Here is a 13,531-nt window from a genome sequence, read left to right as displayed (position 1 = left end):
CATGACTTCTAACTGGCGTCAGTTGGCATATTGACAGATACTACAACTTGATATGAAACTCTGTTTTGTAGGTACATCAAAGCATTCTATATTTACCGGTACTATAATATTTTCTAGAGCACTGATATTGTATGTGTGTGTGTGTGTGTGTGTGTGTGTGTGTGTGTGCGTGTGTGTGTGTGTGTGTGTGGTTTCTATATTGACTGCAGTGCTCTCTTCCTGAGTGCTATGATGTGATTGTGTAGTAAGGTTCAGCCCTCCTAGGAGATGATCAGTTTAGTAACATCTCTTCTTTCAGCCCCGTATCCCTCTCTCCTTCCATCCCTTCATCCTTGTCTCCATCCCTCTCTTCCTGTGAAAAGGCAGAAATCGATAGTCTTTATTTGACCTGTAACATTATCTGCTTTCTACTAGTGGCCCTATCAGCCCTGTTCATGGAATTATATACAGTACAGGTCCTATACCCCCCCCCCCCCCCCCAACACACACACACACACACTCACTCCTCCCACACATTCCTCTAGCTCAGTATAAATTGATTGTTTGATCTGTGTTTAAACAGTAGACAGTAGTAAATAAAGCGTGTCTTTATGTTTTTATGTTGTCTTTCTTTATCTCCTTCCCTTTATGTCTGTTTCTCTGACGGTTTCTTTCTTTTTGCTGTTCTTGTTGTTTGTTGTCTCTACCCTCCTCTCCCTCCCCTGGACTCTCAGACAAGTCATGGTAGTCCAGAACGCAAGGTAGTGTAGTGCTTCTCGAGCTCCTCTCCTTCTCTCCTTCTCTGCTCCTCTTCTTCTCTCCTTCGCTGCTCCTCTTCTTCTCTTCTTCTCTCCTTCTCTGCTCCTCTTCTTCTCTCCTTCTCTGCTCCTCTTCTTCTCTCCTTCTCTCCTTCTCTGCTCCTCTTCTTCTCTTCTTCTCTGCTCCTCTCCTTCTCTTCTTCTCTCCTTCTCTGCTCCTCTTCTTCTCTCCTTCTCTGCTCCTCTCCTTCTCTTCTTCTCTCCTTCTCTGCTCCTCTTCTTCTCTGCTCCTCTCCTTCTCTGCTTCTCTTCTTCTCTCCTTCCATGCTCCTCTCCTTCTCTGCTCCTCTTCTTCTCTCCTTCTCCCCTTCTCTGCTCCTCTTCTCTCCTTCTCTGCTCCTCTTCTTCTCTCCTTCTCTGCTCCTCTCCTTCTCTTCTTCTCTCCTTCTCTGCTCCTCTTCTTCTCTCCTTCTCTGCTCCCCTCCTTCTCTTCTTCTCTCATTCTCTGCTCCTCTTCTTCTCTGCTCCTCTCCTTCTCTGCTTCTCTTCTTCTCTCCTTCCATGCTCCTCTCCTTCTCTCCTTCTCTGCTCCTCTCCTTCTCTTCTTCTCTCCTTCTCTTCTTCTCTTCTTCTCTGCTCCTCTCCTTCTTTTATTCTCTCCTTCTCTGCTCCTCTTCTTCTCTTCTTCTCTCCTTCTCTTCTCTCCTTCTCTTCTTCTCTCCTTCTCTGCTCCTCTTCTTCTCTTCTTCTCTCCTTCCCTTCTTCTCTCCTTCTCTGCTCCTCTACCTTCTCTCCTTCTCTGCTTTCAGTCAGTGTTTTTCCCCACGTAAATGTTCCTCCTCCAAAGTGCTTTTCCTCGTTGTCTCCCCCATCATTATTCATCATTATCCATTTTGTGTTGATATGTTGATAAAAACACTCTCCTGCTCTTCCTCTCTCTCTATCTAATCTTTCTCCACTTTATTTTTCTTTCTCTTATTTGTATCTCTGTCATCCTAAACAACTCATTTTTGTCTGATGTGCAAATTCAGCCAAGAACATTGCTGAGTTGAAATCAAGGTTGAAATGTGAAATCATTTCATGAGTCAGATGTGTTTTTCACACTATGCTCATCCTCTCTGCTACAGGAGAGGAGCTGTGCCTTACAGTCACATATTGATTCAACCTTACAGACATCACTATTTCTTTGACTTTCTTTGACTATTTCTGTGATGTTGTGATCCCGTCTAGCCAGTGTGCCTATGCAATTTACTCTCATCCAACATTTGCAAGACATGATGATATAATTATATTGAATCAGATATTCAATTATCGACATCCTGCTATATCATCTCTATATCTATCATCAAATGTAATTGGAGAAAATCTACAATAATGTGGCCATATTAACATACAAAGACCAAGTCTGAGACTAAACGTGTCCCTTTGTTATGACATCACAGTGCTGAGAACAAGAGGAGGACCAAGTACGTCCAGAGGAGTCTGAACCCAGAGTGGAACCAGACCGTCATCTACAAGAACATACACCTGGAACAGGTAGGAACACACATACATGCACACACACACACAAATGCAGCTACTGAAGCATGCATCACACACACACACAAATCCACATTGAAAATGATTTTGAATTAATTTTAATGTTAATCTTATTTCCTGTTGGATTGGTAGTTCTGAATCCTTAGGGATGTTCTGACTATACCTCTGTAGCCTCGGTTCCCATTACCAATCCACTGAAGCCCATAGCACCACTCATCTGGTTAGGTTTAACAATCCCCTTACAGACTACTAATCACCAGAGAGAGAAAGAGAGAGACAGAGACATCTTCATTCAACCTAACAGTAGCCTTTGCTTAGCTGCAATTCAGACAATGTAAGATGAGTGCAATCTATCCATACAGTGCTATCTCTCAGTGGACAGTAGTGGTTCTAGTCTAGTGGCTCTTCTGAGACTCTCTGCTGTTAGCTACTTCTCTCTATTCTGCCCACTGAGGTTGTAAATGCTGCTCTATCACCCACTCACTCCCCCACTCCCCTGCCAAGCACACACACATACGCACACACACACACACACACACACACACAAACACACAAATACATACACACCGACACATAATTACCCAGTCCACTGACTGGCTGGTTGAGTGAAATACAGTAAGTCTGCATGGGTGTTGTACTTGGCATAACTTGTTTAAATGCATTTGTTCATTTAATCACTTTTCACTTCTCCTCGCTCGCTCTCTCTCTCTCTCTCTCTCTCTCTCTCTCTCTCTCTCTCTCTCTCTCTCTCTCTCTCTCTTTCTCTGTCTCTCAGCTAAAGAAAAAGACTCTGGAGGTGACAGTGTGGGATTATGACAGATCTTCCTCCAATGACTTCCTGGGAGAAGTGAGTGTCTTTAGAATCAGACACACTCTGATTTAGACATCACCTACATTCACTTCGATCATTCCTTTAACCTAATGTCTCCTGATGCCATGTTTTTAAATGTTTTCTAGCCAAAAGCGGGTCATATTTCCAGCCTTATTGCTCCCTCTCTATAAGACTTTATTCAAAGCTAGTTTCATTATTTGTCAGTCTATAGAATGAATCCCACTGATCCTCTACTAAATGGAGAAGGATCCTAATTGTTTATAATTGTCACGATCGTCGACTGAAGACACGGACCAAGGCGCAGCGTGATAAGCGTACATACTTTATTTGTACTCAACACACGATCAAAAACAACAAACGATACGTGAAGTCCTAGGTTAACACCAAAACAAACCTTACGGAACAAGATCCCACAAAGACTAGTGCAAAACATGCTGCCTAAATATGGTCCCCAATCAGAGACAACGAGCTACAGCTGCCTCTGATTGGGAACCACCCTGGCCAACATAGATCTAAACGATCTAGAACAAAACATAGAAAACTATAACATAGAAAATCCACACCCTGGCTCAACATTTAATAGTCCCCAGAGCCAGGGCGTGACAGTACCCCCCCCCCCCCCCCCAAAGGCGCGGACTGCGACCGCGCCACACAAACACAAGAGGATAGGGGCCGGGTGGGCATTCCGGCTCCGGGCGTGACCACCACTCTCTCTCCACCCCCCCGTTGCGCCCCTGGTCTGGTCCCGCTGGCCGGAGCTGGACTGGACACCGGTGGAGCGGATTGCTCTGGCTCCGGAGTGGAGCAGCTGACCGGTGCCGGACCAGGCACCGGTGGAACAGGTACGGGCCGTGCCGGACTGGACACACGCACCACTGGCTTGGTGCGGGGAGCAGGAACGGGCCGGACCGGGCTGACGACGCGCACCACTGGCTTGGTGCGGGGAGCAGGAACGGGCCGGACCGGGCTGACGACGCGCACCACTGGCTTGGTGCGGGGAGCAGGAACGGGCCGGACCGGGCTGGCGACGCGCACCACAGGCTTGGTGCGAGGGACAGTGGTGCGCTTCGCCAGCCCGGTCCGGGCATTTACCTTTGCCCATGGCCCTCTGCCCGCGAATATCTCCTCCCAAGACCACCATTTGCCCACCTGCGACATCGCCATCTTCTCCTCCTGGGCACGCTGCTTGGTCCTCTTATGGTGGGATCTTCTGTCACGATCGTCGACTGAAGACACGGACCAAGGCGCAGCGTGATAAGCGTACATACTTTATTTGTACTCAACACACGATCAAAAACAACAAACGATACGTGAAGTCCTAGGTTAACACCAAAAACAAACCTTACGGAACAAGATCCCACAAAGACTAGTGAAAAACAGGCTGCCTAAATATGGTCCCCAATCAGAGACAACGAGCTACAGCTGCCTCTGATTGGGAACCACCCTGGCCAACATAGATCTAAACGATCTAGAACAAAACATAGAAAACTATAACATAGAAAATCCACACCCTGGCTCAACATTTAATAGTCCCCAGAGCCAGGGCATGACAATAATGTAGAATGGTGGTGTGTTCACAGCAAACCTCGAAATACACTGAGTATACACTGAGTATACCAAACATTAGGTACACCTTCCTAATATTTTGCCCTCAGAACAGACTCAAATCGTCAGGGCATGGACTCTACAAGTTGTCGAAAGCATTCCACAGGGATGCTGGCCCATGTTGACTCCAATGCTTCCCACAGTTGTGTCAATTTGGCTGGATGTTCTTTTGTTGGTGGACCATTCTTGATACACACAGGAAACTGTTGAGCGTGAAAAATCCAGCAGTGTTGCAGCCTGGCACCTACTATCATACCTCGTTCAAAGCACTTAAATATTCTGTCTGGCCCATTCACTCTCTGAATGGCACACATACACAATTCATGTCTCAATTGTCTCAAGGCTTAAAGATCCTTCTTTAACCTGTCTCCTCCCATTCATTTACACTGATTGACGTGGATTTAACAAGTGACATCAATAAGGGAGCATAGCTTTCACCTGGATTCGCCTGGTCAGTCTATGTCAGGGAAAGAGCATGTGTTCTTAATGTTTTGTATATTTACTGTTTCCCTACAAGTCTTTGCTTACACAAGCACACCTGTCTACTCTCTCTGTATCTGTATCTGTCTCTGTCTCTGTCTCTGTCTCTCTCTCTCTCTCTCTCTCTCTCTCTCTCTCTCTCTCTCTCTCTCTCTCTCTCTCTCTGTATCTCTCTCTCTCTCTCTCTCTCTCTCGTTGGAGTGCATGCTGGGAGTGAGTCGTGAAGCAGTAGTGATTGTGAGAGCGACTGAAATTATTTTCACTCTATTGGGTTTTGGTGTGTGTATATATAAAGGGAACACTTAAACAACACAATGTAACTCCAAGTCAATCACACTTCTGTGAAATCAAACTGTCCACTTAGGAAGCAACACTGATTGACAATACATTTCACATGCTGTTGTGCAAATGGAATAGACAACAGGTGGAAATTATAGGCAATTAGCAAGACACCCCAAATAAAGGACTGGTTTTGCAGGTGGTGACCACAGACCACTTCTCAGTTCCTATGCTTCCTAGCTGATGTTTTGGTCACTTTTGAATGCTGGCGGTGCTTTCACTCTAGTGGTAGCATGAGCCGGAGTCTACAACCCACACAAGTTGCTCAGGTAGTGCAGCTCATCCAGGATGGCACATGAATGCGAGCTGTGGCAAGAAGGTTTGCTGTGTCTGTCAGCGTAGTGTCCAGAGCATGGAGGCACTACCAGGAGACAGGCCAGTACATCAGGAGACATGGAGGAGGCCGTAGGAGGGCAACAACCCAGCAGCAGGATTGCTACCTCCGCCTTTGTGCAAGGAGGAGCAGGAGGAGCACTGCCAGAGCCCTGCAAAATGACCTCCAGCAGGCCACAAATGTGCATGTGTCTGCTCAAACGGTCAGAAACAGACTCCATGAGGGTGGTATGAGGGCCCGACCTCCACAGGTGGGGGTTGTGCTTACAGCCCAACACCGTGCAGAACGTTTGGCATTTGCCAGAGAACACCAAGATTGGCAAATTCGCCACTGGCGCCCTGTGCTCTTCACAGATGAAAGCAGGTTCACACTGGGTACGTGACAGAAGTGACAGAGTCTGGAGACGCCGTGGAGAACGTTCTGCTGCCTGCAACATCCTCCAGCATGACCGGTTTGGCGGTGGGTCAGTCATGGTGTGGGGTGGCATTTCTTTGGGGGGCCGCACAGCCCTCCATGTGCTCGCCAGAGGTAGCCTGACTGCCATTAGGTACCGAGATGAGATCCTCAGAACCCTTGTGAGACCATATGCTGGTGCGGTTGGCCCTGGGTTCCTCCTAATGCAAGACAATGCTAGACCTCATGTGGCTGGAGTGTGTCAGCAGTTCCTGCAAGAAGAAGGCATTGATGCTATGGACTGGCCCGCCCGTTCCCCAGACCTGAATCCAATTGAGCACATCTGGGACATCATGTCTCGCTCCATCCACCAACGTCACGTTGCACCACAGACTGTCCAGGAGTTGGCGGATGCTTTAGTCCAGGTCTGGGAGGAGATCCCTCAGGAGACTATCCGCCACCTCATCAGGAGCATGCCCAGGTGTTGTAGGGAGGTCATACAGGCACATGGAGGCCACACACACTACTGAGCCTCATTTTGACTTGTTTTAAGGACATTACATCAAAGTTGGATCAGCCTGTAGTGTGGTTTTCCACTTTAATTTTGAGGGTGACTCCAAATCCAGACCTCCATGGGTTGATAAATTTGATTTCCATTGATCATTTTTGTGTGATTTTGTTGTCAGCACATTCAGCTATGTAAAGACAAAATTATTTAATAAGATTATTTAATTCATTCAGATCTAGGATGTGTTATTTTAGTGTTCCCTTTATTTTTTTGAGCAGTGTATATTGATTAGCTTAGTTGTTTTAAGGTTATCTTGTCTAACTATCACTAAGCACGTATAGGGGTGGTGGGATCGTTGAGGTTGTTTTTTGCGAGGGCACAACCAGCGGGTGGGGCTGGTTGCAATGGCCACTCGCGGAAGTTTGGAGTTTGAAAAACTTAGTTGGCAGCATGGAGTAAAGATTCTTGCTGCTGCCGGGTGTTCAGTGGAAGAATGTAGCTTGGCAGTGGGTGCTATCATTGGGTATGATAGCATCAAATCAGCCTCAAGGATGAATAGCGCTGTAGTGATATTTTTAGATTCCATTGAAAAGGTGAATAAGATAGTTGAGAGTGGTGTTGTGTTGTGGGAGACACAGACACCGGTATTTCCGCTTATGAATCCGGCGAAGAAAGTTATACTTTCTAACGTGCCACCATTTGTTAGAGATGAAGTGTTGGAGCGAGAGTTATCTCGTCATGGTCAAATTGTATCTACAATAAAGAAGGTTCTTTTTGGATGCAAATCTCCGTTGCTGAAACATGTCATGTCTCATAGGAGACAAGTGCATATGATTTTTAAAAAGGACATTGATGAACTGAATTTAGCATTCAGTTTTAAGATTTATGGATTTGATTATGTCTTCTACGCTTCTACTGAATCAATTAAATGCTTTACGTAATTGTCCCAAGAACGAGCGTGCAGAGTCTGGTAGCAGCTCTAGTGCTGGTGCAGCTAATGCACCACCGCGAAGGGATGAACATGCTAAGGGTGCAGGGGAAGGGAGAATGTGGGCAGATGTGGTTGGAAAAGTAGGAGAGGAAGGCAGTGTGGATACGGGGGCAATTGTGGTAGATCAGAACAAAGAAGGAGGGGAAAAAGTCGGTGAGATTGCGACTGCCGTCGCTGAGGTGGTGCTGGAAAATGAAATTGGAGGTCAAGAGGAGATTGAAATAATGGAAAAGGAAGCAGCTGTTTTCAAAGTACCGAGGAGTAAGAGAAAGAATGTAAGGGGTGGTGAAGGGTCTAATTCCAGGAGGAAGGTAGAGATTGATAAATCAGTTGAAGATAAACAGGTTGTAGAGATGGAGTTTTCTTCTGGGGAGGATAGCGAGAGTGAGTCATCTGATGCGTCACAACAAAATAGTGAGCTAAATGGGGTGGACGGGAGGTATGGGATTGAGAAGGTACGTCAATTTCTGAAGTTGACAAAAGGGAAGAAATATATGCAGGATTATAATGTAACATATTTGTTTCCCTGAAAGTGAAATCTTTATTGAATCAGCAAAGTTTCTGATGTCAAAAATAACAGGGGGAGGTTTGACAAGCCCTGAAATTGCTAGACTCAAGAAAGTGGTCACGAGAGTGATAAGTGATGGAAATTCTAAAGAAAATGAAAGAGTTCAGTCGCAGCCTTAACTCTGTAAAGAGATGTGGTTTCTGTGTCTTCCTCTGTATTTTTTTCCATCCATGAGCAGTTTTAAGATTTCTTCTTTAAACGTAAATGGGGCAATATACGTTAAAAAAAGAGCCATAGTGTATGAGTTAATTAGGTGAAAAGGAAGTGACATAAATGTTCTACAAGAAACGCATAATAATTTGGAAAATGAAGTTATGTGGCAACAGGTGTGGGGGGGGGGGGGGGGGGGGGGGGGGACAGAGGTGTGTAGTCATAGAAACTCAAAAAGTGGGGGTGTGGCCATCTTGTTCTCAAAAGGGTTTTTGCCTTTGTCATATGAGGTTGAGGAGGTAGTTGAGGGGAGGTTATTAAAAGTTAGAGCAAGGTATGAAAACATCAGTATGTGTCTGATTAAAGTATATGCCCCAGTGGTGGCAGTTGAGAGGGTATGTTTTTTAGAGACATTATCAAATACCATTGAGAAATGTAATAATGAAGATTATTTATTTATTGCTGGGGATTTTAACTGCACAGTCAGTGATTTAGATAGAAATCACAAAGAACCTCATATAGCCTCAACAACTTTTTTAAAACGCCTCATTGTAACACATGAACTGTGTGATATTTGGCGGAGTCAACATGGAGGCACGAGACAGTACACCTGGGCGCATGTGAGAGAGAACACCATCTCTATGGCCAGGTTAGATAGGTTTTATTGTTTTGAGCATCAATCTCAGGTCTGTAAATCAAGTGTGATAACCCCAGTGGGATTTTCGGATCATTGTTTAATAACAAAGGTGGTGTTCATTAACGATGTAAAACCCAAAAGTGCATACTGGCATTTTAATATAACTTTATTGAGTGATGCTCACTTCAGGAAATGTTTTAGTTTTTTCTGGGAGAGGTGGAGGTCTCAAAAGGCCAGTTTTGTATCCCTTCAACAGTGGTAGGATATAGGGAAAATCCAGATTCAACAATTCTGTAATAATAATAATAATATGCCATTTAGCAGACGCTTTTATCCAAAGCGACTTACAGTCATGCGTGCATACATTTTTGTGTATGGGTGGTCCCGGGGATCGAACCCACTACCTTGGCGTTGCAAGCGCCTTGCTCTACCAGCTGAGCTACAGAGAAGCACGTGGTATGTCACCAAGGATACCACCAGATCAATGAAAGCCCTAGAGACTGAAATAGTGGAACTCATGACGTTGGTTGAGACCACAGGAGATCGAGGCCATACTCAGGCCCTCAAGAGGAAAAAAGCTGCATTGGCAGACCTGCTGGGTATCAGAGCACAGGGAGCATTGGTGAGAAGTAAGTTTCAGGGAATCTCTGAAATGGTGGTTTAATTTTTCTTTGGTTTAGAGAAAAAGAATGGACAAAGAATAATTATTCATTGTCTCAAATCAGCTGTTGGACAGGAGCTCACTAGCCCTAGTGAAATTAGAAAGAGGGCAGTAGAGTTCTATGCTGAGCTCTACAAGTGTGAGTACAAAGAGGATAAAACAGTGACACAGCAGTTCCTTGATGGGCTCCCACAGGTGGCTGCAGAAGCTCAGGTTGAGCTAGAGCAACAAAATGGAAGGGCACCAGGTATTGATGGGCTTCCCGTTGACTTTTTAAAGTCTTTTTGGGCTATATTGGGAGAGGATTGGCTAGCAGTAGTTAGTGATAGTTTAACCGGAGGGTTACTACCAATAAGCTGCAGAAGGACTGTCCTCACCCTACTGCCCAAAAAGGGTGACCCTAGGGAGGTGAAGAACTGGAGGCCGGTGGCTTTATTGTGCACTGATTATAAGATCCTGTCAAAGGCTTTGTCAAACAGGCTGAGGGAGGTGATGGGGCAAATCATACATCCGGACCAGTCCTACTGTGTTCCTGGCAGGCAGATAGGGGATAACATTTCTCTGATTCGTGATTTTTTTGGACGTCTCTAGGGCTATTGGGTTGGATGCTGGTCTAATTTCAATTGATCAGGAAAAGGCATTTGACAGAGTTGAACATCAGTACTTATGGCACACTTTTGAGGCGTTTGGGTTCAGCTCTGGCTTTATTGCCATGATAAAGGTGATATATGGTGACATTGAAAGTGTATTGAAAGTTAACGGTGGTTTGAGTGCTCCTTTTCAAGCGTGTAGAGGTATTAGGCAGGGATGTTCTTTGTCGGGAATGTTATATGCCATTGCTATAGAGCCACTACTAAATAGCATTAGAAGTCGTATTGAAGGGGTGTACCTTTCAGAAGATATTCCTCCTATTCGTCTCTCAGCCTATGCTGATGACGTAGTTGTTTTAGTGAAAAATCAAGCGGAGGTGGATAGTTTGAGTCTAATGGTTGATCGTTTTAGGGGAATATCCTCTGCAAAGGTAAATTGGGAAAATAATTGTGCTTTACAGATTGGAGAATGGTCTGGAGGGATCATGGCTTTGCCAGGGGGGCTGGAATGGTGTAAGGGAGGTTTTAAGTATCTTGGAGTGTACCTAGGAGATGAGGGGACAATGGAAAAAATTTGGATTGGGGTGGTTGAAATGGTGGAAGGGAGGATGAGGAGATGGCGTTGGTTGTTATCTCGTATGTCATATAGGGGGCGCACTATTATAGTTAACAATGTGATTGCCTCTGCACTGTGGCATCGGTTGTCAGTTTTAGAGCCACCATCTGGCCTTCTGGCTAAGATAAAGGCAATTATTGTGGATTTATTTTGGGATAAATATCATTGGGTTCCACAAAGTGTTTTGTATTTGTCAAAAGAAGAGGGGAGACAAGGTCTTGTACATCTTGCTAGTAGGGCTGCTGCTTTCCGGTTTCAGTTTATTCAAAGGTTGCTTTATGGACCGGAAAATGTGGTTTGGAGAGGGGTGGCAGGTCTTGTGCAGGTTGGGGGATTAGGTTTAAAGAAGGCTTTATTCTAGGGAGGGAGTACCTCCATTTTACAGAGGCCTTCTTAGGGTGTGGAGCATAATGAAGGTGTCCAGACGAACTTCAGCGGAGTCAGTGCATTGGCTGTTGGAGGAACCTCTGGTTTATAGGGCAAGACTGGATTGTACAACTGCAGCTGTTCCACATTTCTCCAAGATTCTGATGAAGGGCAAAATCATCACCTTAAAACAATTAATGGCCATGGCTGGGCCCGCCTTAATGGATGGAAGACGGATGGCTGAACATTTGGGGGTGAGGTCGGAAAGGATAGTCAGACAACTGCTGGGAAGCTGCAGGAAGGCTCTGTCAGCAGAAGAGTGGGGTATGCTGAATAGTCACAAGAAGAAGGTACAAGATGAAAATGTCTCATTTCCAAGACTAGGGATTACACTCAATATCCCAGAGTCAGAAAGAAAGGCGTTATTACTGGATTTGAGAGGGTTGGAAGAGGTGGGTTTGGATGAGGTGAATGGGAAATACTTATATAGGGGGTGTGTCAAGGTGTTGAATAAAGATACATTGAAAAATAGAAAAGACACTCCATGGAAGGTAAAATTGGGCATTGATGACAAGGTAAAGCCAACATGGGAGCACTGTACAAGCCACCGTTACAAAAGGGTACTGGGGAGTCTTTGTTTAAAGCTGTAGGGGAGATTTTCAATAACACTGTTTTTATTTTTGGGTTTCAATATAGTAAGCAACAGAAAAGAAAATGTCAACTGTTACATTTTATTTTGGGACAAGCTAAGATGTACATTTTTCTGAGTAGGACACATAAGATAGAAATGGGATATGGGCAGGATGTAAGATGTGTTTTTAAAGGATTAGTGAAAGCGAGAATAAAAGTGGATTTTGAGTTCTTCTCGGCTGTAAAAGATCTCCCATTGTTTGAGGAGAAGTGGGCCTACGAAGGAGCAGTTTGTTTTGTGGAGGAGGGGAAACTATTTTTAGTTGATAAAATGAGTTGAATGTATATGTTTTTTTGTATTTCTATTTAATTTATTTTTATTTTTATTTTTGTTTTCATTTTTATTTAGGAATGACATTTGTTGTTTCATTTCTGAAAAGGCAGTGTGCCATTATTTATGTTAACACTTGAGTATAAAATAAAGGTTTTATTAAAACTCAAAACAAACCTCTCTCTCTCTCTCTCTCTCTCTCTCTCTCTCTCTCTCTCTCTCTCTCTCTCTCTCTCTCTCTCTGTATCTATCTCTCTCTCTCCAGGTGTTGATAGATCTGTCTAACACGTCCCAGCTGGACAACACTCCTCGCTGGCTGCCTCTGAAGGAGCAGAGTGAGAGCATCGAGCACAGCAGAACCCACCACACCGCCCATGGGCCTGGGGGGCCAGGAGCAGGGGCAGGGCCGGGACAGGGGCCCATAGCGGGGCAAGGACCAGGACAGGGCATGGGGCCAGGGATGGGCCAAGGACAGGGACAGGGGCAGGGACAGGTACTGTACTGTATTCATTGTCTACTATCTATCCTTGTCATCATTGATTGTATATGTTCATATTAACTTAATGAATTAAGATTATATATTATAATGCATAAAGCACATTGAATTGAATCGTATTGACAGATGGGGGAGTGCCATGAGTCCCCCAAGAACTCTGTGATAAAGAGCAGGAGCCACGGGATCTTCCCTGACCCAGCAAAAGGTAGGAGCCTCTTCCAGCTGCCTTGTTGCTTTTAACTAACGCTTGCCATTGTGTGGTTTAGCCACCCTGTTGCTTTACAGTTTTTCTTATTTTCCGTTTTGCTGATTGCCACTCTGTTGTCATAGTGAGAGAACATGTAGTCATGGTGACAGTTTTGCTAATGGCTGTCATAATTATACTTTTAGTGCCAGTCACTTATCTGGTTCAGTGCAATCCATGTTGTGGTGTCAACCATGTTTTTTGTCATGTAGCAGACGCTCTTATCCAGAGAGACTTACAGTTAGTGCATTCATCTTATGATAGCTACTGTAGGTGAGACAACCACATATCACAGTCATAGTAATACAATTTATTCTCAATAAAGTAGCTATCAGCAAAGTCAGTGCTAGTAAGAAAAGACAAGGGCAGGGTATTAGTTCAAGAAAGTCAAGGCACTTTTTTTATCTTTTTTTTTGCCACAGTACAAATGTGTAACTACTATATGGCTCTTTTAGTGACTTTTTGAGTACAGACACTTTAAAGA

At 44.8% G+C, this 13,531-nt stretch overlaps 1 protein-coding gene across 1 annotated transcript in view; it reads left to right on the top strand.

Annotated features, from left to right (window-relative positions):
- Window positions 1-13,531, top strand: part of LOC311135494 (protein piccolo-like) — a gene marked incomplete at both ends in the record, with an annotated part of 50,439 nt that overhangs the window by 32,156 nt on the left and 4,752 nt on the right. Inside the window, 5 exons of the mRNA XM_084169491.1 lie at window positions 714-740; window positions 2,180-2,273; window positions 3,052-3,123; window positions 12,573-12,800; window positions 12,930-13,008. Of these exons, the coding sequence (XP_084025617.1) occupies window positions 714-740; window positions 2,180-2,273; window positions 3,052-3,123; window positions 12,573-12,800; window positions 12,930-13,008 (500 nt within the window). The remainder of the gene's footprint in view (window positions 1-713; window positions 741-2,179; window positions 2,274-3,051; window positions 3,124-12,572; window positions 12,801-12,929; window positions 13,009-13,531) is intronic.

The sequence above is a fragment of the Coregonus lavaretus genome (genome assembly GCF_964263955.1).
Source record: "Coregonus lavaretus genome assembly, chromosome: 9".
NCBI lineage: Eukaryota > Metazoa > Chordata > Actinopteri > Salmoniformes > Salmonidae > Coregonus > Coregonus lavaretus.
The sequence above is the reverse complement of the archived record's forward strand: the minus strand, read 5'-3'. Positions and strand labels throughout refer to the sequence as shown.